The sequence below is a fragment of the Dromiciops gliroides genome, chromosome 2 (genome assembly GCF_019393635.1).
Source record: "Dromiciops gliroides isolate mDroGli1 chromosome 2, mDroGli1.pri, whole genome shotgun sequence".
NCBI classification, from domain to species: Eukaryota; Metazoa; Chordata; class Mammalia; order Microbiotheria; family Microbiotheriidae; genus Dromiciops; species Dromiciops gliroides.
The window spans coordinates 74592727-74618300 of NC_057862.1; the positions used below are offsets into that span (position 1 = coordinate 74592727).

The window sequence follows — 25574 nt, forward strand, 5'->3', positions numbered from 1 at the left end:
CAGAGAACCACTCCTTATTAGAAAGGAAAAGAAGGGGAAAATCCAGTTCAGTAAATGAGTCATCCAAATATTATTCTATGTATAATATTTTACACCCGTAGTTCCTGCCCCTCTATCCCCCAAGCTTTTATTTAACTGGGCAAAAAAATGCAGAATGCAATTTTCACCTGTCAGCAAAACTTTCTTTGCCCTTCAAATCTCTCCCTACTCCGATCCATCTGCACTCAGTTGCCAAGGTGATTTTCCTAAATGTCTGACTGTGTTACTCCCTCTACTCAATAAACTTCAGTGGCTCCCTATTACCTCCACAATCAAATTTAACATCTTCTGTTTAGTATTTTAAACCCTTAATAACCTGGCCCTCTCCTATCTTCCCAGTTTTCTTATACTTTATTCCTTTTCACGAACTCTTTGATGAAGTAGCACTGGCCTCCTTGCTTGCTCCTCATACATGAAACTTCCGTCTCTTGACTTAATGCATCTGCACCGGCAGTCTCTCCCTCTTCACCTCCATCTCTTACTTTCTCTGGCTTCCTTTGAGACCCAGCTTCTACAGGAGGCCTGTCTCTGTCTTTCCCGCTGTCAGTGCCTTCCTTTTGAGATTACCTTCCATTTACACCACATAGATCTTATGTGTACACAAGTGTTTGCATATTGTCTCGCTCATTAGTATGTAAGCTTCTTGAGGGCAAGGACCATGCTTCTCTCTCTCTTTCTATCCTCAGAGCACAGAGAAACCTCTCAATAAATGCTTGTTGACTGAATGAGTGACTGGTGTATCCAGCCTTCCCTCAGGACCCATGGTGTCTGACTTGTCCCTCTCTCAGTACCCACAAAGGGATAGGGTGGGGCTTCTCCTGAGTCTGTGCTCACAGTTCACTGCCAGGCCAATCTCTGTAGTGCTCAGAAGGGCAAGAGCCACTAGATAGCTCTGTTGGCATGGTTCTGTTCCCCATTCTCTCACTCCATTTGGTGCCAGCTCCTGAGCACATGAGATTCACTGTCAAGTAGGACAGATAGTATTTATCAAGCTCCTACTAAGCGCTAGACACTGTGCTAAGGCAGGGTTACATACAAAGAAAGACAACACCCCCGAAATAATAAAAACCAAACCAAACAAGTGCCTCCCCCCAAACCACAAAAACCCAGTTTCTGCTCTCATAGATTTCAAGAGCATGGAGCAGCTAGGTGGCACAGTGGATAGAGCACCGGCCCTGGATTCAGGAGGACCTGAGTTCAAATCCGGCCTCAGACCCTTGACACTTAATTAGCTGTGTGACCCTGGGCAAGTCACTTAACCCCAATTGCCTCACCAAAAAAAAATTCAAGAGCATGTGAATGAGTAGGCCTCTCTCCAGGTCCGCTATGTGTCTTCTTATTCTGTCAAAAGAGCAGATCTATTCTTGTGCTCATCTCCCCAGTGTCACCTGTGAAAATGTGGGGAGATACTTGATCTAATGAATGCGATGGGCCTTGCTTACCTGCATTGCCTACTCCTTGTTCAGTCATTTTTTTAGTCATGTCCAACTCTTGGTGACCCCATTTATGGTTTCTCTTAGCAAAGATACTGTAGCACTTTGCCATTTCTTTCTCCAGTTCACTTTACAGATGGGGTCATGAAGAGTTAGTACAACTGAAAAATAACTGAATAACAACTGAATAACAAAAATGAGGCATCTGGATGGCTCAGGAGATAGCATACTGGACCTGGGGTCAGGAAGACCTGAGTTCAAATTCAGCCTCAGACACACTTACTTGCTGTGTGACTCTGGGCAAGTCACTTAGCCTGTATGTTCAATTTCCTCATCTGTAAAGTGGGGATAATAACAGCACCTCACTCCCAGGGTTGTGCAAAGGTTGTGAGGTTCACATGAGTTATAATTTATAGGGGCAGCTAGGTGGCGCAGTGGATAAAGCACCGACCCCATATTCAGGAGTACCTGAGTTCAAATATGACCTCAGACCTTGACACTTATTAGCTGTGCGACCCTGGGCGAGTCACTTAATTCTCATTGACCCACAAAAAAAAAGGAAAAAGGAAAAAAAAAAGATATAAATTGCAAAACTCTTTGCAAACCTTAAAGTGTCATAGAAGTGTTAACCTTTATTAAATGGCAAATATTAAGAATTTAGGAATCATTAGATAGAAAACTTTGTGGTCCCTTCAGTGGACTCTTAAAAAAATGCAGGCAGTATATTCTCATTGTTTTAGTAGCTGAAGGGCTTATAGCAGTGATGTAATTAGGAACCTCAGATGAGTGTCCTCTGCTTGTTGCTAAACCACAGAAGGAATGAGAACCACTCAAACTCTTTCCTTCAACATTTAGTCATTTGTTCATGAACAGCCATTAAAGGGCCTATTACGTGCCAAAATCTGTGCAGGGCACAAGGGGCAATAAGAGGTCTGCTTCTGGGCAGAGCATTATCCCATCACAGGGTTAGGAACTAGACCTGCGATTTCATTGATGTAGAGAACTCTGAGATGAGGAAATACTACTGCTCGGGTCATCACTTTGAGTTCAAATCTGACCCTAGACACTTACTAGATGTTTGACCCTGGGCAAGTCACTTAACCCCAATTGCCTTAAACATCCAGGGCCATCTCCAGTCATCCTGATGTATGTCTTGCCACTGGACCCAGATGGCTCTGGAGGAGAGTGAGGTAGGCGACCTTGCACATCCCTCCCTCACTTAAATCCAATTCACTGCAAGTCATGATATCAATTTGATGTCATGATCCTCTCGGAGATCTAAGGGCAAACAACAATAGTATTAGAGCTTCCTAGGGCATTAACAGGTCAAGTGAATAGCCCAAGGTCATACAGCCAGTATGTGTTAAGGTCAAGACTAGAACCTGGGGCTTGAAACTTCTCTGGGGCATCCTGCAGTCCCGGGTTTGTGAGCAGGGCTTTGAGGCTCCATCTGTCATGCCCACTGCTTTTCTACCCCGTCATATGAAATGTAAAACATGTCTATGTGGCCGTTCAGACTTATTGTCCTTTTGTTGAGTGTTTTTAAGCAAAACTGGACATCTGTGCTAAGTAATTTTGTAGGAAGCTGGTGGCACAGACAATAACAAAATCCTCTATCCTCTCTACAAGCTATCTCACCTCTTACCCCTAGCTGTGGGGCTATCGTTGATGGGAGAGAGAGGAGGGAAGAAGAGTAGACAGAAAGGCCTGCAAGGATGCTCTTACCACTCCTGTTATTCCATGACCCTTAAAGGCCTGGCAGAACAGGAAAGGACAGACCTCAGTAACCATTGTCTGACCTCCAGATTTTTACAAATGGGGAAACTGAGGCCCAGGAAAGTGGAATGATATGGGTGAAGTTGCCACATTTAATTAACAGAAGTGTATCCCCTTCAACCTGGGCCAAGGTATCTGAGGACAGGTACTGATTTTCTGGTCTTGCTATTCTGAAACAGTGGAGACAGGTGGGCTTCCCTTCCCTCCCTTCAGGCACCTATGGGAGGCCAAAGGGCTACATCAGTGGCTATGAGCCTTTTTTTTTTTTGGCGGGGCAATGGGGGTTAAGTGACTTGCCCAGGGTCACACAGCTAGTAAGTGTCAAGTGTCTGAGGCCAGATTTGAACTCAGGTACTCCTGAATCCAGGGCCGGTGCTTTATCCATTGCGCCACCTAGCTGCCCCAGCTATGAGCCTTTTAAGAGACAAAAGCCTTTCCGGAGGGATACACTGTCTGAAGAGCTACTCTCCATACACACACAGTCTTACACCAGATTTTACACTAACCTCATTGTTATTCTATTTACTTTGTGCAAAGGTGTGTTAGACTGCCTAAGTACCACCATTTGACAAGTGGCATGGGGAGATTCGATTTGAAGTCTGACCCACATTTGCAGAGAGTAGGACCTATGCTACCGGCATGTTACCTAGAGGGGAGAGGCAGGTAAGATCTGGGACAACTGGAAAACGTCTCCTCCTATCTCCAAGAAGGGCAATGTCTCTGAACTAGTCATTCAGTCGTTTTTCAGTCATGTAGAACTCTGTTCAACTCCTCATGACCCCATTCGGGGTTTTTGTGGCAATGATACTAGAGTGGTTTGTCATTTCTTTCTCCAGTTTATTTGACAGATGAGGAAAGTGAGGCAACTAGGGTTAAGTGACTTGGCCAAGGTCATACAACTAATAATGATCTGAGGCCAAATTTGAACTCAGGAAGATGAGTCTTTCTAACTCTAGGTCTGATACTCTATCCACTATGCCACCTAGTTGCCTAGTCTAGGGTTATGATAGGCTCAGAACAAAAGATGCTTCCCTCGAAATTCTTATGAGGGAGGATAGCTCCTTATTGTATATCTAGGTGGTTTGGTGGATGGAGCTCTGGGCTTGGAGTCAGGAAGACCTGAGTTCAAATCCTACCTCAGATACTTATGAACAGTATGACCATAGGCAAGCCACTTAACCTGTGTTTGCCTCACTTTCCTTATGTGTAAAATGAGGGTAACAATAGCACCTACCCCCGAGAGTTACTGTGAGGATCAAACGAGATAATTGTAAAGTACTTAGTACAGTGTCTGGCACATTATAAATATTATATAAATATTAGTTATTATTATTATTTACCAGCTTTGCTCCTCCCCACCAAACACTAATCATACAAAAGACCATCGCAAATGGTGAGAGTAAGTAAATGTATTTATCTAAGCAAAACAACAAAGATAAATTGGAGAAATTCTACAGATGAGAATATGCCAAAAAATACACAGGAGTGAATGAGTTCTTCCGCTGGGAGCCAGATAAGATCTCAGCTCCAATTGGGAAGGAGAGAATCATTTCACACAGAGGAAATCCTCTCTCAGCAGTCTCTAGAATTGCAAGCCCTGGAGATATCAAGGAACAGGATGGAGGTGGCTCCCCTGTATGTCCACATATGGAGGGGTCCTGGTTCACCATCCAAAGTCTCTCTGGATCACCTCCCTGGAGGTCCTTCCTTTCTCCACATTTCCTCAAAGAGTGTCTGGAACCAACACAAGTAAGGTGCACGGCGGCACTGTTCAGCATTGTCTCAGCCATTCAGATGTCACAGCACCCCCACGTATGTAGCTGCAGTCACTTTGAACTTGCATGGGTGCTAGGCTATAGTCGTTTACAGAACACAGCAGAAGATCAAATACTAATTTAGTGTTACCAGAAGGGCCTTGTTACAATGCACAGGTGGCTTAGGAACTAGAAGAAAGGCCTGGAGGAGCTTCTACAGTGTTCTCCTAGCCATTAGCACATTAGTAAAATGAGTTTATCAGATTTGCTAATTGTCACCCATCCTGGAAGGCAGGAAGCACCCGACCCTGAGGGGGATGAGTACAGAAAAGAAGGAAGGGAGGTAGCAGCAAACCCAAGGTAGGGATATATTTTGTCAAATGGGTATGAGTGAGGAGGTTAAGACCCAAGTGAAGCAACCAAATGGGGGTTCTGGGCTTTGAGGTAGAGGGAGCATATTCTAGATACAGGGTTTAAGCTCTATTCTCTTTCAAGAATCATTTGCTCATAACATTCGCTCTTACTGAAGAGAGTCAGCATATAGGTGCAAGACTCTGCCTTCCTTTATTTTGAGTTAAGAAGCTTCAGGTATGGACTTAGAAAGGCATTTGGAGCTGGTCTGAAGGTTGTTCTGCCTCTGAGGCTGGTGAGAGGGACCCAGAGCCAGGAATAAGGGTGTTGAGGTAGAAGGGAGGAAAAAGATGGAGAAGATGAGTTTATGAGTTTGTGATGGGCTGAATGCAGCAGACAAAAAGCCAGACAATTACTCTGGCTGTTCACCACCATCACGGAGAACAACATATTTCACCTCATGCTATTTACCTTAGAGCAGAATTAGTGACAACAAGTGGGTTCAGTTTACATTTAAGTACCAAAAGGGAACTCATTATGAGGCTGTTTCATGCCCAAGGCTTTCCATGAAATGGAGAGCATTTTTTTTTTTGTCTTCCAGGAGACTCCAATATTATTTAGCTCTTGGTGTACAATACTTAGCAGGTTGGAAAAGGTTACCACCCCACTCCTGCAGGAAGGTCCTGGGGCCTGGGGGCCTGACACCACTCACTTGTAGGTCACCTACCTAAGCCTACCTTTTGATTTGCACTTATCTATTTACTTTAATCCTTCAAGGTTCTATAGCTATCTAGGTATGTTTATTTGCCATTAATGTACTAGCAGTCTTTCTCACTAATTAGTTTGATGTTACATATAGAAAAGGAATTACAAAGACCCAGACCCTGTGCCCAGGGAGCTTATAAACTAAACCACAAGGCTGATTCACATCCCCAACGTTAATGGGCATACAGACTACAGAATAAAAAACACAATGAATCAATCATAGATATCTACCCTAAAACATCTTTCTCTCTCTCTCTCTCTCTCTCTCTCTCTCTCTAGGAGACAAGGCTAAACATGGGCAAAGTACTGTAGAGGCTTCGACTGGCAAAAAGCTGGAGGAAAGCAGTCGGCTTCTTCTCGGATCAGACTTGAGCTTTCTGGTACTATTTAGAAATGTTATTGAGACCCTTTCTGGATCCTGATGTCCTGAGACATAACCTCAGAATTACAACGGCTAGGTATTTTGTCAGCAATTAAAAAGCGAGTGCTTTATTATATCAATGCCGACTTTCTGCACTACCCAGGGGTTCTGCGGAACATATCTCAGGCTAACTAAAGTAACTGGACACTAGCCCTCACATACTCATCAGCATAAAAAGAAAAACTATGGGCAGTATAATACATAGTAAGCTGGATACTCCAAAAGCCTAACTTTTCCCTTAGTTACAAGCTTAGGCATTTTAAAAAAGAACATTAACTCTTTAGTTTCCCAGTGGATCCTTTGGCAAACCTTGGTGTGGTTGCTAAAGGAACAAAATCTGCCAATAGCAACCTTCTCAGACATGTGAAAAATTCTAGTACATTCTTGATCAGCCTGCTTTGCTCTGGCCCTGAATACAAGTGGGGAAACCAATACTTAAATCTGCAATCATTTGCATATTCATAACATTGTTTTATCATTCTTCTTCATAAAATCATTTATAAATCACCATACACCATAAAACAAAGCAAAAACGACCTTAGTAAATAAACCTATATCTCTGTCCATGCTGTATTCTTCAGACTAAGGATGAGATGGTATGACATAGTAGAAAGGATATCAGACATGCCATGAGTTCAAATCCCATCTTTGCCCTTATTAGCTATATGACCTTGGGTAAGTCATCCAATGGAGGATCAAATGAAATATTTGTAAAGCAAATAGCAAAATGCCTGGCACATAGGAGGCTCCATACAAATGCTTATTCTTCCCCTCCTCTTCCCTCACCCCCTTCATTCAACTACTGAGAATCTTGGTCTTCGGAGCTTTGAAAGGCTGAAGATGATAAGACTACTTGCCTCCCAAAGGGTTTTTGTGAGGAAAGCCCATAGTAACTTTCCAAGTGCCTGCTGCAGAAATGTGAGAGTAATATATTACCCACAAGATTCTTTTAATGAACTGCTTGGCTAATTTCACCATATATTCTGCTCCATGAAGCAGTCACTTACGTTGCAAATTCTGGTAAAAATAATCTCCTCTTAAAAGACTGGGAATATCTGAAAAATCCCATAGCATGAATGGTTAAGTGAGAGGGTAAAGAAATAGGCCAGGAGCAAGAAATACATTTTAACACCTTAATTTTAGACTTGGTGGGCCGCTGGGTCCCGAAGGGGATTGCTGTGTCCTCAAAGCTCACCAGACCTTCTCCAGACAGAGCCAAGGCTGCCCCTGCACTTCCACGTGTCATGCAGGCCCCTTGCCCTCTGCTGTGGTGCTGGTGGGGTTTGGAGTATGGGCTTCTTCAGGCTCCAGAATCACAGGGTTGGCAGGCTCAGTGCCTGCTCAGTACTGACCTCTTTCTTAATTCCTTCCCTGGCTGTCCTGGAAAGCTGGGCTGGGAGGAATCTTTATTAAGTAGTTCCTTCCTTCACTTTGCCAGCCACTTTCTGGAGATGTAGATGAGAGATCTTGCTACCTTTTTTGCACAAGCTAGTGTGAGAGTCAAGGTGTTCCCCCAGGCATCTCTCCCAGCTGCTTTGCTTCTTTATTCAGGGGTTAGCTGATCAGCAACGAAAATGCTGACTCCCTTCCCTTCCTTTGGTAATAAGGAAGGAAGGCCTGAATCCTTCGCTTTCTCCCACTGGGAGACGACAGGAGTGGTGACCTCGGGCGGGCGGGTGGGTAGAGGTGCTGCCAAGACAACCGGCACAGACGAGTGGTCCTTCTGATGCCCGTTGTTACCCGTTAAAGATTTGTCTGCCCTTTGCTCTGGCTCAGTCTTGGCCCCGGACACAGGGGCAGAGGTCAGGTCCTTGGCCACTGCGGAGGAGCCGGGTCTCTTCTGGTATGGTCACAGGGCTGCGCGGGCTCCGTTCCATCTCCCACGGGAACAGCTGCGGAGCAGAGAGGGTTCTTTCACTCGGGCAAGCTCTGCTTTCCTTCTGGGAACTGCCCTTTGCCCCCTAAAGGTTAAAAGATACAGCTAGGTTGCTGTTCTATGTGTTGCTGACACGAAAACTCCCACAGGCTCACTGTGCAATTTACGCGTGGCATTAGTCACCTTCACCACAGCAGACACCCACCCCCAACTCTCCTTTTTCTCTCCCAACCCAAAAAAAAAAGGTCCCCGTCAGAGACGTGCCCCGTGGTTTCCAAAATGCCTCTGGGCGTCAGGGCAAACAACTCGTTGATGATACATCAAGTGAAAAAGCCTCCGGTTGGGCGTTACTTGCCCCGTCGGATCACAGAAATAAGGAAAACAGGGCAGCACGTTCCATCCCCGAAATATTAGAACACCACTGCTACATTCCCCTTTCTCAGATCCAGACTCTAGAGGGTTAAACCAGGAGACTACAATTCTCCCACACCCCCCCTTCAGTTCCCCCACTTCCCGCCTTCCCCCCCCCCACCCCTTACCTTTAAAAAGTTACAAAATGTCTGCAGTCAGTCTAAATCTCTTAAAGGGGCGGCGCTGGTGAACGAGGACTCTTGGCACCAGTCGCTGAAAAGGCTGGCCAGGGGCGTGAGTTCGCTCCACCAGCACCAAAACACTGAAAAAAAAAAAAAAGAAAGAAAAAGAAAAAGAAAAAAAGAAAAAAAAAAGGAAAAAAAAAGGAAGAGGAAAAAAAAGGGGGGGGGAAGGCAGACAGACACACACTTTAGATAAGGACAATTAGTCACCAGCAAGACCCTGTAGAAAGAAGGGGCTCAAATCAGAGGGATTTAATTAGGGAGTTCCGTGCCTTCTCTCCACGCCATGCCCTATCCCAGCTCCTGCCCCCCTGCGCTCCTAAGCCCGATGGCACTGTGGCTTGCTCTGATGCTACATCTCTCTCTTTCCTCCCAAGCTGGAGACAGGAGAACTTTTCCTGTAGGCAAGTCTCAAGGTGTGAAGGAAAAAACTCTGATTCTTCTCGATGTGAGCACCAAGAGCCCTGTCAGGACAGTCAATGAAAACTTCCTCTCTCTACAGCTGGACCCTTCCATCATTCATGATGGCTGGCTCGATTTCTTAAGGTAAGGCAGGGGCTTCGATGTATCATACTTTTTCTTTTTCTTTTTCTTTTTTTTTTTTTTTCAAAACAACCCCCACCCCCTCCCATCCCCCATTCCAAGAGCGGAAAGGAAAAAAAAAAAGCAGATCTCTCTCAAAGCAAAGATAGGAGGCTTTTCTTCTGGATATCCTGCTCTGGGGCTGTAACTTGTGATTGGGAAAAGCAATGTTTTCTATTAAGATGCACATGTTTGCAATGCAGAAAAGCATTTCAGAAACTTATCAGTTATGACTGAAAAAATGTTGTGCTTACATATATCCACAACAATTAGCCCTCCCCGTCTCCTTTTGAAAAGAAACAAGAAAAGGGGGCTAGCTGCAAACTGAAGAACCATCTCTGGCAACAAAGACTTGAGGGGAAGGGGTGTGAGTGTGTCTGTGTGTGGACCCGCGCGCGCCTGTGTTTGCTCTGTGAAGGGATCGCACGAAAGTGGAATTTTCCACGGAAAGATCGTTTCGCTAATTTTCTCCCACTCCCAGCTGGAGAGCAGAGACTGATCGGCGTACAAAAACGGATTTATTATTATTATTTTTAAACTAAATATCTTCCGCTGTCTCCTCCAGCCTGTGGGGCTGGCAAACAGCTTTTTATATATGGAATGCTCCCCCCTTTCCCAGTCCCTCCTCCTCAAGTCTCCTGCGGTAACTATGCATAGTTTAGTTTTCTTGAAAGAAAAAAAAATCCTCGACCCGATCTTACAGTATATAAGGGGAGCTTAAAGTAGCCCTAAAATACTTCGGGGATGTTTCTAAGTTTGAACGGGTCGCAGGCAGATTAGCAAACGAGGGAGTACCGACCGGTTTTCCCAACTGCTCTTCGGGCTATGCCAAGTAACTCTCTTTGCATTTTCCCAGTATTTTTTTAACTCCCTGACTCGCTAGCAACCGCGATCCATCCACATTACGGACGAGGAGATGGAGTGTAAAAAATAGTCTCTACTAAGTTGAAAGTAAATATTGGCTTAAAAAAATTCCTTCCAACACGGAGACTCAGCTATGGGTAAACCACCCTAAAGCCCTGAGTCTCCAGCAGAGCGAGGGAGAGGGAGAAACATAGAGTGGGATCACCCAGTCCCGCTTTTCCTTTTCCGAGGCTGGTGTCCGATGCTCTTCTTTCAGTGAGTAATTTCACCCATTGGGAAATGTACCTTTTGCTCCCGGCCTTCCTACCTCTGCGGGAGAATCCGCCGGATCTCCCGGGAGCTGCAGGGGAATGAGACACGTGGAGTGCTGCTTCCACGTGGAATGAAACATCCCGGGCGGGAGGATCTTCCCAGACAGCAGCGGAGCCGTCTCGATCCTTGTCAATGTCTGTGCTGCCCGGGTGAGGCAAAACAGTGCAGGGCGGCTTGCTCTTTCTTTTAGAAAGAGTGCTCATGTGGCCAAGGAGAGTATCCATGTGGATGCGTGTCTCTTTACGCAGTGCGAATGTGTGTACGGCAATAGGCGCGCGTTTCTTGAAATAAACATGACATGTTTGTGATGGACAGCATGCACTAGCTTGTCTATATATAGTTTCAGAGGAAAAAAAATCAAAACAGCCAACTCTACAACCATGCTATGTTCTCCATGCTGGCTGCAGAGATGATTTTTATAACGGCCGCTTTTATGGAAAGATGCCCGGGGTTTATTTGCGAGTTTGCAGTGGCTATGTGTGCATTAGGGAACAGTGCTACATAATGGCACGGCGTTCTTTTCACAGCCTGCTCAGGTGCAGAAATATAATTGTGGAATTTGGAGGTCCTCCTGTGCCCCCCCTATTGCCACTTTTTAGTGGCTCCTTTTGCCCACTAACCGTTCTTGCAGCGGGTCGCCTCTGCGGATCACCTTTAAGCTCAGACATCCCTTCCATGTACTCAACCGTGACCTCCAGAGGGGACTCGGTTTATTCTGCCGCACTTTCTAGTTTGGTCCCTTTCCTCTCCATTCTCATCCCCTTTACGTATCTCCCTGGAGTCTCCAGGTGGAGTTAGACTCCCCAATTCTAAGTCAGGAAAGTGTTAAAAATTTTTTTTTAAACCAACAAATCCAGAACTGAAAACCTATGCGCTATTTTCTCTTATTTTCTACTGGTTTTCCCTCTCTCAGCCCCCCCCCCCCCATCAATTGGCTGTAAAGGAATATAAGAGTTATTAAGCTAATTATTTTGGTTGCTTACTTTCTGGAACTTCCATGCTTACGTGTATCCAAAGTCCCATTCGCCTCGAAATATCGCAGTTGCAAAATTGGCGCTTAAGTTTCTCCAAGTAAAAAAGTTCCAAATTCCTAGGTTTAATTTACTGCCCTCATACCTGCATGGTTCCTTTCCCGAAAGTTTGCAAAAAGCTCCCAAATGCGGAGGATGAGAAAGGAAAAGAAAGCAGAGACCAAGCCCAGGATTGCCTTTCCGTAGAGTAGGCTGGGTTTCAGCAGCTGCAAAAACTGCACGTTCCCAGGGTAAAAAGCATTGCATACTTTTTTCTCCAGAAGGCAAGAAGTTCTAGGATCTATCCCAGCAACCCTTCTGGCCCGAGAGCTACGGGGTGGATGGGGTTAAAAAGGCAATGGAGAAGGAAATTCAATTTAAAAAAAAAATCGGAGGCCACCTGAATTGTGGGCTTCGGAAAGTCTCCAAAGAGCGGCGCTGGGCTGAGACTCAGCGAGCAGGTTTACCTGTGGTTAAGCCTCACTGGTCGGCAGCGGATCGGGAAGCAGAGGCAGAGCCGGGCTTTTGCAGCTGCGAGCGGGGCGGGCGTCTGGAATCTTCCGCAGGAAAGCGCGCTTGGCTGCAGCAGAGCGGCGTCCCCCCCGCGCCGGGCTCCGCTGCCCCTCAGGTCCGTGGTCGCAGCAACCGAAGTTTCTTCTTTAAACAAAAAGTAAAAGAAAGATACTGCAAAGACACCAGTGATTTTAGATTCCCGTTTTAAAAGGAGCATACGTTATACCTGAGAGTTGAGGTCACAGCCCCAGGGGAACTGGCAACCCTGGGAGCCCAGCAGCGTTAGCGAAGATAATGTTGGACGGCCCCGCTCCGTCTGGCCGAAGTCCCGACAAAGTTACGCGGGACTGACTTGCAGGAAGGAGGAAGCGAAGCAACCAGAGCCCGGCGCCGAGTGGGCAGCAGGAGCGCGCAGAATTCCCACCCTCCATGGTCCTGGGGCCTCGGTTCCCGACGACCCCACGGGGTACTTAGGGAGGAAGGGTGCGATGCACTCAGCCTCTGGAGACCCAGGCTTCCTTTTTACGTACCGATTCCCCCATTCCTCTTATCTCTCTCTTCTCTTCGCAGCTCCAAGCGGCTGGTGACCCTGGCCCGGGGTCTGTCGCCCGCCTTCCTGCGTTTCGGGGGCAAGAGGACAGATTTTCTCCAGTTCCAAAACCTGAGGAACCCAGCGAAAAGTCGCGGGGGCCCTGGCCCTGATTACTATCTCAAGAACTACGAGGATGGTGAGAAACTCGATTCACCTTGATCCCGGGTGCGAGGGAGCGGGCGCTGGTGCAGCGGGAAAGAAGGAGATGAAAGCCTGCCAGACAGGCCTAGGGATCTTTTCAAAATCCCTAAAAAGCCCCTGGCCCCTGGCAAGAAAGGCCCTTGACTTTGGAGACTTTTGCGTGATTTTTTTATGGGGCAGTAAATAGCTCTTGTGGTATCTCTCCTTCCAAGCTGAGCAATGGCCCGGCTCCACTTTGGTGAAATCTTGGAGGGAGGGAGCGGTGTCAGGCCTCCAATGCCTTGGGGTGGCTTCTGGAGATACTTTCAAGCACATTGAATAATGCCGTCAGAATGCCATCCCATCTTGGAGGGGGAAAACTGTACAGGGAAGTTCCTATTAAAATACGCATCCTTCAGGACTAAAGATCTGCTTCAAGTGTCAGACTTGGGGCCTTAGAAGAAAGGAATTTACTTTTTCTTTTGATAATTTCTTTGTAGCCTTTAGGCTTATCCGGCCGGAATGCCTTCCCCTATCCCTTTTCTAGAAGCCGCTCTGTTCAGGTCTGGAGATTTATCTCAGAATGCTTCTGGGTTTGAAAAGCTTCCTTTCTGCTAGTGAAAGAAGTCAAATGGCCTTATTTAATGTAGACTATCTTTCTATTAGTCCTAACCCACAACTTTTCATATTTACTAGAGGGATAGGCTGATCCTTAAGGTCTCTTCCTGTTTGTACCTTGGGCTCAAGTTGATTTGTCTTCAGTTTAGGTTTGTAGAACATAGATGATCCACGAGGACATTGTCTTTTGGTAGGTTGACCCTTCTGTTTACCTTTTTAAGGGGCAAAGTGCATTTTTCTTTGTCTTTAAGGGACGTAAATCTAGGGTTCCAGAGCTCCCTAGGCTGTCTTTCTTACATCTAATTTCCAGGGGTTTTCAGTTTGGAAAATTCTGGGAAAGAAGTGTCTGGGCTTCTTTCCTTTCCTTTCCTTTTCCCTTCTGAATTTCTCGCTTGTGCACTGAATAAGAGATTTCAGGAAAGATGTTCCACTCTTTGATTACACCTAAGCAATATCTAGATGTCAGGGGGAGGTAGAGAGAAACCAGTGTTGGTACAGACAGCCTAAGAAGTCTGAATAAAATTTATGAAAGGACCCTTTTAGGAGTTGTCAACCTTAGAAGGCATAGGCATGTCTTTGGGATCTTAAGGGACCTTAGAAGTCTTCTGGTCCAACTTCATCATTTCCCAGATGAAGAGGCTGAAGTCCAAAGAGAATTGACTTGCCCAAGCTCACACAAACAGTAAATAGTAGAACTGGGGCTCATTTTTGTAAAAAATAATTTTTTATTAATATCCTTTGTTTTTATATCACCTAAATTTCCCTCTCCCTCTTCCATAGAACCATCCCTTATAAAAAGAATTTACAAAGAGGAAGAAAACAAGTTCAGCAAAACTGATCAATATATCCCAAAAGGCTGGCAGTTATTCCATGTTCCACACCTGTGGACTCCCTGCAAGAGCTGAGTGAGGGTGGGGAGGCATCTTTTCAAATCTCTTCTTTGGGACCAAGCTTGGTCATTACAATTTCAAAGCCTTCAATTTCATTTGTTTTACTGCTATTCTTTGCATTTCCATTGTTGTAGCAATTGTTTATATTGATTTCTGGGTTCTGCTTATTCACTTTGTATCACTTTGTAGAAGTCATCCAATGCTTCTCAGTCCTTTTCAGGGGCTGAGTTTCTTACTACTCTTCCTTCACATTTGGATGCCCCATTGTGTTTAGCCACTGGCCAATGAATGGGTATTGACATTATTTCCCCCTAAGAACTGGGACCCAGAGACAGGTCCTCTGCCTTTAAACCATTTTCTCTTTCTTCTACAGTTTATTTTTTCTCTCCAATATGGATTCTCTAGATCCAATATGGATGAGGCTGAGCAAGGCTTACAAACTTGCTGAAGGCCTTCTCATATGCATTATGTTTATTTTTAGAGATAATCGTGTACAAGAATGTTTGTATTTGTTGGGGTCTTTTAAAAAGGTGAATGTTACAGTTGTGAGAAAAAAGAAGGGATTGTGCAGCAAGATTTCTGTGTCACACACTGCAAAAGGAAAAAAAATAAATTACAATATAATAACAACCCTGGGGAAGTTTGACAGAGGGTTGTACGGCCTAGAGCCTATTGGTTCATGCTGTTATTGTCAGCATTGTGACAGAGACTAGAGGTGGAATGAATATTAGTGATTTTGCTGATTAAACAGCTCTTTCATGTTCATTTTCCATTAAACATGCTTTCTTCATTGTTTATGGTAGAACATTCGAGAGCCCCAGGAATCCCAGGGTGGGGCATTGGGGTGAGGAGAGAATGAAAAAAAGAAAAAGACAGATATAAGTTTAGGAATTGGCTTTCTTCTGTCAAACTTCTACCCAGGATAGAATTACTGATTCATTGAGAACAATGAGATCTGTTTAAAATGAAGGATGCAATTTGCCTCCTTTGTAAAAGGAGAAAGTGGGCACCCTGGGGAGAGAGGAAATTGGCAGAAGGCCGTGGCCCATAAAACTTCATAGAATCAAAAAATCAGAGATGGAAAAGATCTGAGAGGTCATCTTCAGTCTACCTACCTCTTCAGGGGCTAGTGTCGGCATAGAATTCCATGTGGGATCCTCTCTCTTGCTTTGTCCAGTCTGGTATTAAATATCTCTAGGAATGTGATTTTTACCATTCCTCCTGGGAAAGACAGTTCTATCCTAAAGGTTATTGCCAGCAAATTTTTCATGAGGTTCAGCCTTTCTTATTTCTAGCTGCCCACCAGCCACCTAATTCTCTTTGCTTTTTTTCTGGGTTCCTTCCCATGCATCTGCCGTATGTGTCTTAGCTTTTAAAATAATACTCTATTCCTATAGCTGTTTTTTATTCAAGCTACCTGGATTCAATTCTTGGAAAACTTTCTTTAAAGTCAGGCCTTCCAGACACTAATCGAGTTTATTGCTCGTAGCCAAACACTTTCTGATTTATGTCTCTCTGGTAATAAGATGCTCTGAACTGTATCAGTATTTGAGAACCCAGCAGAGTTTAAGAGCGTGCCCTATTTCTTGCCCTTTGATGCATGAGTATCTCTAAATCATATCTCTTGTTTTTGTTGCTTTGTGTTATATTGCCAATTTCAAGCAAACGAGCTTTCAGCAAAGACCTTTTACAAATTGGGTAAATCTGGGGAGGGGCCCCTTCCTGTCATTACCTACCACTCTTATCATCAGATGAGCGGACCTACTTTGTGAGTGGTACTGAACTAGATGCTTGTGTGTAACAGTAACTGATGATATAGTGCTATAAGGTCCACAAAGTGCTTTATAGATAATATCTCATTTGATCCTCACAGCATCTCTTCTGTGTGAGTGGTACAGATGATATATCCATTTTTTGAATGAGAAAATTAAGTCCCAGAGAAGTTAAAATTTTTGAGCCTACTACTCTATACCATGCTTCATAGAAGAACTGTGTTGCCTTAAAGCAAAAAATACAGACTAGCTAGATAAAGTGAAGTCAGAAGGTGTACCTATAACATGACATTTTTGTTCAGGCCAGATGATACCTAACATTTCTATGTAGGTATTTAAAAGTTTTTCATTTTGCTAGTTTCCAGTAACATGCCATTTCCCCTTTTCTCCCCCCCTCCAATTGAGCTGAGCTGCGTGTGTTTGAGAGAGATTATATAATTATAAATTTTCCAAAGAAAAAAGAGAGTTTTGTAGCACTGATTGAGACAAATGTAAGACTTTAGAGAGGGGAAAGGAGAGGAGGAGGAGGAGGACAGAACTGATTTCTTTAATTGTAATTGTCACTGGTTTCTTTCGCTGTAATGCAGATGAGGTCCATTCAATCCCTCTGTGATGAATTTTACTGGTGACTTCATTTATATTTCTGTCCCTTTCTAGTTCCTTAGTATTATTTGTTTTCCGTGACACACATCATGAATAAAGGCAAGTTATATTCCCTGTAGCTTTAGTTTCCCAAGTAATTTATGAGCCCATTAAGACACCTGCCTCACCTACAATTCTTTACAACTCCATTTATGGAAATACCCCTTTTGGAAACTTCCCTAATTATGCTTTCAGTGATATCACATCTTGTCAGTCAGTCAATAAGCATTTATTAAGCACCTACTATGTGACAGACATTGTGCTAAGTGCTGGGACTACCAAAGAAAGGCAAAAGATAGCCCAAGCTCTCAGGATCTCACAGTCTAATGGAAGAGATAACATGTAGACAACTATGTACAAACAGGCTAGAGATGGGATAAATCAGAGAGAATTAGTCTTATCCTCCTCGCCACCTCTCATCACAACTCCTCCATTCCACCCAGACAGGTTAATGGATGGTGCCCTGATCATGCCTTACTCATGGTTACTTGGGATCATAAAATCACAAATTAGAGTAGGTTGTTTCTAGACTAGTCACCTGGTATGCAATTACCTCATTATATGGAGGAAACTAAAACTCAGGGAGGTTAGTTTAGTGACTTGCCCGAGGGCACACACAGCTAGTAAGTGGCATAATCCAAATTCAAACTCCAGTTCTTTGGTTCAAGATCTAGCACTCTTTCCCATCTACCATTCTGGTTCCATGAGGGTCCTAAGCCATAGGATCTTATATTTGGAGCATCAGCATATTCTGAGCGTCCTCCGTTCCCATTTTTGATACTCTGCCACTGGAGCAGTTTTGTATTTTGTCTTTGTCTCATGGGTTGCCATGGCCAAAGAATCCATCACTCACCAGTTGGTCTGCTGGCGATGAGCCTTTCCCCACACTCAGAAAACAGACACTTTTTGTTGTCTTGTCTTGAAGCCTTTTGAGCAGGGCAGAGCCTGGCAGAATTTGTAGCCCATCACTGTAGACTTGTAGAAGCCAGAGTCACCTCCAGTGAAGTAGGTCGTTTGGAGAGCTCTTGTATATGCAACTACTCGGCAAACTTATTGGATATTTGTTTTACATTATTTTGAACATTTTACCAATATCCATGAAAGTCTAAGGTGACATGGGCTCTGTCTATGCACGAGAACCAATACTACGGCTAGCTTCTATTGACCTAGTGTGGATTTTGTGATTTTCAGTCATTTCTCCCACCTGTTCCCACACCCTGCTTTGGCTCTGCCTTCTTAACCCTGTGCAGTTTGTGTATTTTTCGAATCTTATAACTTTGTGGTGTTTCCTTAAATTTCAGATTCCTTTTTTCCTCTTTTTCTTTTGTTTTTTTCAATTAGTAAGCATTTCTTTTCTTCCCCTCTTGCTTCCTAGGCATTGGGGGACAAAACCAAACCCCAAACAAACCCTTTTAAACAAATGTATAGTAAAGCAAACAATTCCTTACCTGTCTTTCCAGCAGACATCCCCTCTTTCACAAAGAGATAGAATCCCTGACTACAGGCAGGCTTTCTTGGCTAAATGTAAGTGAGGTGGTTCTTTTTCTCCTCCAGATTATGTGAGTGCCAAACATTACATAACACGACTGTGTTCTGAATACCCAAGTAAATATTTATCTATTTGTAAACCTGAACTCTTGTATCTTTCAGTAAAACTCTATTTCACATAAACATTCCTTGAAATTAAATCTAATTCAAAAAGTCATTTTTGAGTGCCCAACTTGTATCCTGGTCTGCTCAGGATCCTGGGGAGATACAAGAGAGTAACAGTAGTTTACACGTATGTAGTACTTGCAGGCTTGTAAAGCATTTACGCACCTCATTTCTTTTGAGTGTCACAGTAAACTTGTGATGTTAATGGTACGCTATCTCCATTTTGTAGATGAGGGAACCGAGGTTCCATTTCTTTTCTTTTTAAAATTTCATTTTCACATCTACATTCTCTTCTTCTGAACCTCCCCACTCCCCAGTAAAGAGAGCAAGGAAAATGAAACCTAAGTTACTATATACAAACATGTTGTCATTCAGTTGTATCCGACTCTTTGTGACCCCGTAGACCTCTCTTTCTCTGGGGTTTTCTTGGCAAGGATACTGGAGTGGTTTGCTATTTCCTTCTCAAGTGGATTAAGACAAACAGAGGTTAAGTGACTTGCCCAGGGTCTGAAGCTGGATTTGAACTCAGCGTTTCTTGACCCCAGGCCCAGTGCTTTATCTACTGATCCACACAGCTGCCTCCTGTACAAATATGTATCAGTCAAAACAAATTATCATATTGGTAAGGTTCCATTTCTGGTACAGTGCCTGGACATAGTGCTTAATTAATGCTTCTAGATGTTATTGGGGGAAAATAAAATATTAAATAAATATATTTTAAAAATATGTTTCCTTCATTTAAAAAAACAAACAAACAAAAACAGCTCATTGACTGAGAGGTTTGGTGAATTGCCTAAATTCACATGACCAGTAAATATTGGTGGTAGGATTTGAACCCAGGTCTTATTGATGCTACAGTCCAGCCCTCCACTATACTCCATTGGTCTCTAAAAGAAATTGCCTCTTCGGGCCCCTCAAAAGGCTTATAGTCATGTTAGGGAGGTAAGACTGTCTGTCACACATGAAACTATCAGAAAACAGTACTAAGACTATGTAATAAAGTGCTAAAATGACTATAAATCAAATACCTAAGATATGTAGAACAGATGTTAACTGGAGGGAAGGAATGGCTCAGCCCTGGCCCGAGCTCTCAGGGGAGGCCCGTAAAGGAAGCAGGACTGGGAGGACAGTTGGATTGGGGTGGGTAGGGGGTTAAACCTGGAGCATTCCAGAGTTGGAGGAATAGTATCAGCCAATGCCAAGAGACACACATGGGGCATATTTTAGGGATGGTTGGGGCTGGACCAGACAACTAGAGGGGTAGGTAGTGTTAGGAAATAACACAGGATCTCTAGTGGTACCAGGCTGCAGAGGGTATTGAAACCCAGACAATATAATAAAAATAGCACTAATCATTGCTAGCATTTATATAGCTGCTTTACATATGTTATCTCATCTAAGCCTCATAACCACCCTGGGAGGTAGATGTTATTTTTATCCTCAGTTTGGAGAAGGGGAAATGGGCTGAGAGAACTTGAGTGACTTGCCCTGGGTCACTAAGTGCCTAAGACAGGATTTAAACTCAATTGTTTCTGATGTGAAGTTCTGGTATCCTATACATCAGTAAAACCTAGATGTGCCCTTAGAACATCAGTATGGCCAAGTGAAGCCATGCTTGGGCCTAGACCCACTATTATAGGGTAGAGTCATTATGCCAACTCACCGTTAGTTACACTCAGCTCTTTTCCTTAGCTTCATCATTCCAAGTCTTGATGAATGCCCTGAAAATGTGTCTGCAAGCATCTACCCTCACTAGTTGATCCTTTCTTCTAAGATGATGTGGGAAGAGAACACTTACTAAGTACCAGGTGGAGCCTGGTAGCCTGGTCGACCAAGTGGCTGACCTAGTCACTGAGTCAAGGACAGTAGAACTCTGTGTGATGTAGTGGGAAGAGTCTGGTTGTATAGTCCTAAGGCCTGGGTCTGAATCCTGGCCCTATTACTTAGGACCTGGGTGATTTTCTTTGGTAAAAACAGCCTTCCCATCTCAGGCTCTAAGAGCAGCAGCTACTCATTGGCCCAGTCCTCTGACTGATCTGGCATGGGACCTCTGACCTGGGTCAGTTTGTCCCTTCTTAGGCAATCTGGTGGCCCCTGCTCTCACCATATCGCTGCCAGACTTGTGTGGAGTTCTGATTGGTTTAGCCTACTGTCGCTCAGAACTTACAAACTACAAAGATCCACCAGCCTCAGCCAACCCAGGATCTGGGACTATAGGAGTGTACCACCACCCTTGGCTCTGGCTCTGTGTGACACTGGACAGATCATCTCTCCTCTGAAGGCTCTACCCTCTCATCTTTAAAATGAGCATCATGGATTAGATCAGGGATTCTTAACCTGGGATCTGTGAACTTTTGCTCTAAATATGTTGATAAATGCATTTTAATATAATTAGGGTTTTTTGTATAGTCATGTACAATTATTTTATATTTTTATATACAGTTTAATGTATATATCATATAATTTAATGCATATTTATATAGAATTACTTTCATATGATGTAATTATATTAATACCGATTTTATATATTTTATATAATTGATAAATTCACTTATGTTTATAATTAGCATATGTATATATATAATTTAATTGTGATATAATACATTATACATATTTATATATTATTTTAATACATTTGTAAAATTTATATATATAATTATATATGGTCTGTTTTGGTAGATATAATTCAAATAATTGTAGATAAATGCATTTTTATATAATTGGATGCCTTAGTTATCACATATACACACATATATTTTAATGTATTTAAAAGCATTCTTAGATCAGATTCATAGGCTGCATCAGACTGACCGCCAGAGAAGACCATGGCTCACCAAAAGGTTAAGAGCCTCCGGATTAGATGTGCTCTAAGGATTCTTTAGCTTTCAGCCCTGTTATTGATACAGTTCCCCCAATTCCTTATCAAAGCCTATTGGAGATCAGGGGAGAGAACTTGGGATTTTGGTAGACCAATGAATAAAATGGTGGCACCCCAGAGAGGGGCACAGGGTAGAGTTTGCAAAGGAGCCTTGGCAATCGACCTTGGGTGTCAGTAATTAAGGTGCTAAATAACTAGGGAGTTCAGTGGGTTAGAGATGTGGGATCAGCGAAATCTGAGTTAAGAACCTGCCTCAGACACTTACTAGCTATGTGAACCTGGGCAAGTCACTCAGCCTCAGTTTCCTCATCTGTAAAACAGGGATAATAATGGTGCCCACCTCCCATCATTGTTGTGAGGATCAAATGAGATAATATATGTAAAGGGCTTTGTAAGCCTTAAAGTACTGTATACATGCTAGCGATCAATATTATTATTGTGTTGTTACAAAGTCTAATTTTTTTAATTTTTAAATTTTTTTTGGTGAGGCAATTGGGGTTAAGTGACTTGCCCAGGGTCACACAGCTAGTAAGTGTTAAGTGTATGAGGTCAGATTTGAACTCAGGTAGTCCTGAATCCAGGGCCAGTGCCCTATCCACTGACAAAGTCTTATTTTTAATTAAAAAAAAAATTCATGAAGACTCATCAAGTAAGATAGGCTGATAAGTCATGTGAACAGCCTGTTTTTACTTTTAGGCCTATATAATCACAATGACTTAACCTTTCAGTTGTGTCCAATCAAGTAAATAATGTGTAGCTCTAACTTGGACCAAGCATCTGGCTTAGTTATTGAAGGGAAGGGAGGACTTCATTTTTGTCTTTGAGATCCCAGTGTCAGGCACTTAGCAGGAACTTAGTAAAAGTTTGCTGATTGACTATTATATCAAATTTTAGTTTGTTAATATGAAAAATTGTAGAAGGTATGTGCATTTTGTTTCAAAAGAACTCCCCAACTTTAAAATGATGGTCCCACAAATTGAACTTGAGGTGCAGGGAGCATTTTTGTCCACATCTGAACACTTAGCAAATACTTTTTGGATTTGATGTAAGGAAGAGGGTAAGTGTGTGTCATAAATTAATGGATACTAATGTTAATTTCCTGCTATCCCTCAAGTCAAGGATATAAACTTTTCTTTATTTTCTTTTCCCTGAGGCCTTGGATTTGAACTAGCAAGACAATTTGGGATAATAGGATCATGGAATTTGGAGCTGGGAGGGCCCTTCCCTACCACTTTTGCCATGGATGCCTCTGGCAGCTGTGGACCCCTTTTCAGGAAATTGGCTTTAAATGCATAAAATAGGATTACAAAAGAAACCAACTATATTGAAATATTGCTATAAGGATATGAAAAAGCCAAATTTGTTATGTACTAATCTATCTATAACAAGTTTAATAACTACTACTAATAATAATTTAATTTTGAAGTAGTGATGATTGTGGATGATATTTTGAGGTCTCTGTAATAACTGTAGTGTGACATGAGACAGCTGGTGGGGCAATAGATAGTGGGACCTGGTGTCAGGAAGACCCAAGTTTAAATTCTGCCTCAGATACTTACTAGCTGTGTGAAGCCCTCTCAGCCTCTGTTTCCCCATATGTCAAGTGGGCATGGTAATTATAACACACACCTTCCCAGAGTTGTGAGGATGAAAATGAGATAATATTTGTGAAGTACTTTGCAGACCGTAAAGTGCTATTTAAATATGAGCTTTTATTATATGAAAATATCTGTGATTACTGTTGGTGACAGAGTCACAGGCACCACTAGCGATACTGTGGTTTGCTGCCCACATTCATAACTGAAGGAAACGCTAAATTGCAGTTAGAGGTTAGTGGGGAAAAAAAGTCGTCTTTTCTTCATCTAAAGTCATGGACTTTTTTGGGGGGTGGGGTGGGGCAGTGAGAGTTAAGTGACTTGCCCAAGGTCACACAGTTAGTAAATGTCGAGGGTTTCATGTCAGATTTGAACTCAGGCCCTCCTGAATCCAGGCCTGGTGCGCCACCTAGCTGTCCCAGTCATGGACTTTTGAAATCTCTCTGTGTACTATGATCTCCTTTCCTGTCCTTCCCCCCAACTCCTGATCTAGACCAATCCCCTTATTTTACAGATGAAGGAACTCGGCCCCAGAGGAAAGGAAAGTGACTTGGACAAGGTGACAAGCTAAGTCCTAGGTAGCAGAGCTCAGAATTTAAAAATAATTTTCTTTTAAATACAATGTGTCCCAAAAGTCTTAGTGAAGTTTTCAGCTTCAAGCTGTACTAAGACCTTTGGGACACTTTGTATAAACATAAAAGCTTAACTCTCCCCAGAAGTAGCTTTAATAGTTTCTGGCCAGAGGAGCAGCTATAATAGACAGAATGCAAAGGATTTAAAGATGAGTGGAGAGTGTGTGGCCACATGGGTTATGTGGATTACAAGATGCAATGGGCTCTGAAAAACTGGAATAATCCACTGCCTTCTCAGAGCAGTGGCAGAGGCTGGTGGGTACTCCCCCCATCCCTCCAAGGCATTTTGTAGCCCTTAGGGAAGTGTCCTTCCCCACTGCATTCCTTGTTCCCTTTCAATAACTCTTTTCTTCCATAGGTACCATATACTGTCTCCCTTTCCAAATTTCTTTTAAGTTAAATTAAACCCAGCCATTCTTACCCACTCCCCAAGCTTCCCCTCCCCCACCCCCTCCCCCATTCTCAAATCCTGGATACAGAGTGACACTGACTCCCAGGCAGAGGTGTCTTGGAACCAGTTCAAACCTCCTCTGAAACTTATTATTATATTATTATATATACACCTCAGTAGTCTGGGGCAGCTAGGTGGTGCAGTGGATACAGTGCTGGGCCTGGAGTTAGAAGACCCATCCTCCAAATCTCAGACACTTACTAGCTGTGTGACCCTGGGCAAGTCACTTAACCTTGCTTGCCTCAGTTTCCTCATCTGTAAAATGAGCTGGAGAAGGAAATGGCAAACCACTCCAGTAGCCTTGCCAAAAAACCCCAAACAACCAAACAAATGAACAAAAAAACCTAACGTGTCACAGAGAGTCAGACGTAGCTAAGCAACAAATAATCTGGTCTAATCTCACCTGTCCAATCAAATTATGAGAAGTTTCCTTCATATGACAGATCTGTCTCCTCACTATCCTTGAAACAAACGTTGGCCATTCAGTCTTAATTCTGTTGTTCATTGTTGTTTCCCATCTGGAGAACACTGCCTTCTTTCCTTTGCCTACTTAATTAAATTAAATGCCACAAGCATTTATCAAGTACCTGCAGTGTTCAAGGTATTATCGTACGTATCAAGGATATAAAGGCTAAACGAAATAGTTCCTGACCTGAGAATATTATATTCTACTGGGGGAGGAGGCAGCTAGGTGGCGCAATGGATAAGGCAATGGCCTTAGTTCAGGAGGACCTGAGTTCAAATCCAGCCTCAGACACTTGACACTAGCTGTGTGACCCTCATTGCCCAACAAAAACAAACAAAAAAAAACATTCTACTGTGGGGGGCGGGGGCGGGGAAGGATACAAACATTTGTTTATGCAGTAAATACAAAGTATAGACAAAGTAACTGAAGAAGCGGCTAGGTGACACAGCAGATAGAACACTGGACCTAGAGTCAGGAGGACCTGAGTTCAAATCTGGCCTCAGCCACTTATAAGCTATATGATCCTGGACAAGTCACCTAACTTCTGTCTGCTTCAGTTTCTTCAATTGTGAAACAGGGATTATGGCACCTAATTCCTGCTGTTGTTGTGAGGCTGAAATGAGATCATATTTGTAAAGTGCTTTACAAATCTTAAATTGCTATGTAAATGCATTAATAATAATAATTCCAAAGGAGAAGTGTGCCCTTCCTACCTTCTTCCTTTAAATTACTTGGAAATGGGGGCAGCTAGGTGGCGCAGTGGATAGAGCACTGGCCCTGGATTCAGAAGGACCTGAGTTCAAATCTGGCCTCAGACCCTTGACACTTACTAGCTGTGTGACCCTGGGCAAGTCACTTAACCCCAATTGCCTCACCAAAAAAAAAAAAAAAAAAAGCAAACCAAAAAGGTAAATTACTTGGAAATTAAGCAGTGGCTCTGGAGTAGGAAGATGTGTTTTCATATCCTGCTTTCAGC

The 25574-nt window shown here is 43.3% G+C and overlaps 1 protein-coding gene across 3 annotated transcripts in view; it reads left to right on the top strand.

Annotated features, from left to right (window-relative positions):
• The first annotated feature begins 9178 nt into the window (after nucleotides 1–9178).
• Nucleotides 9179–25574, top strand: part of HPSE2 (heparanase 2 (inactive)) — a 693143-nt gene continuing 676747 nt past the window's right edge. For all 3 annotated transcript variants that reach the window (XM_043980493.1, XM_043980494.1, XM_043980495.1), the window contains exons 1-2: nucleotides 9179–9554; nucleotides 12860–13017. In XM_043980493.1, the coding sequence (XP_043836428.1) occupies nucleotides 9295–9554; nucleotides 12860–13017 (418 nt within the window). In that variant the 5' untranslated portion in view covers nucleotides 9179–9294. The remainder of the gene's footprint in view (nucleotides 9555–12859; nucleotides 13018–25574) is intronic.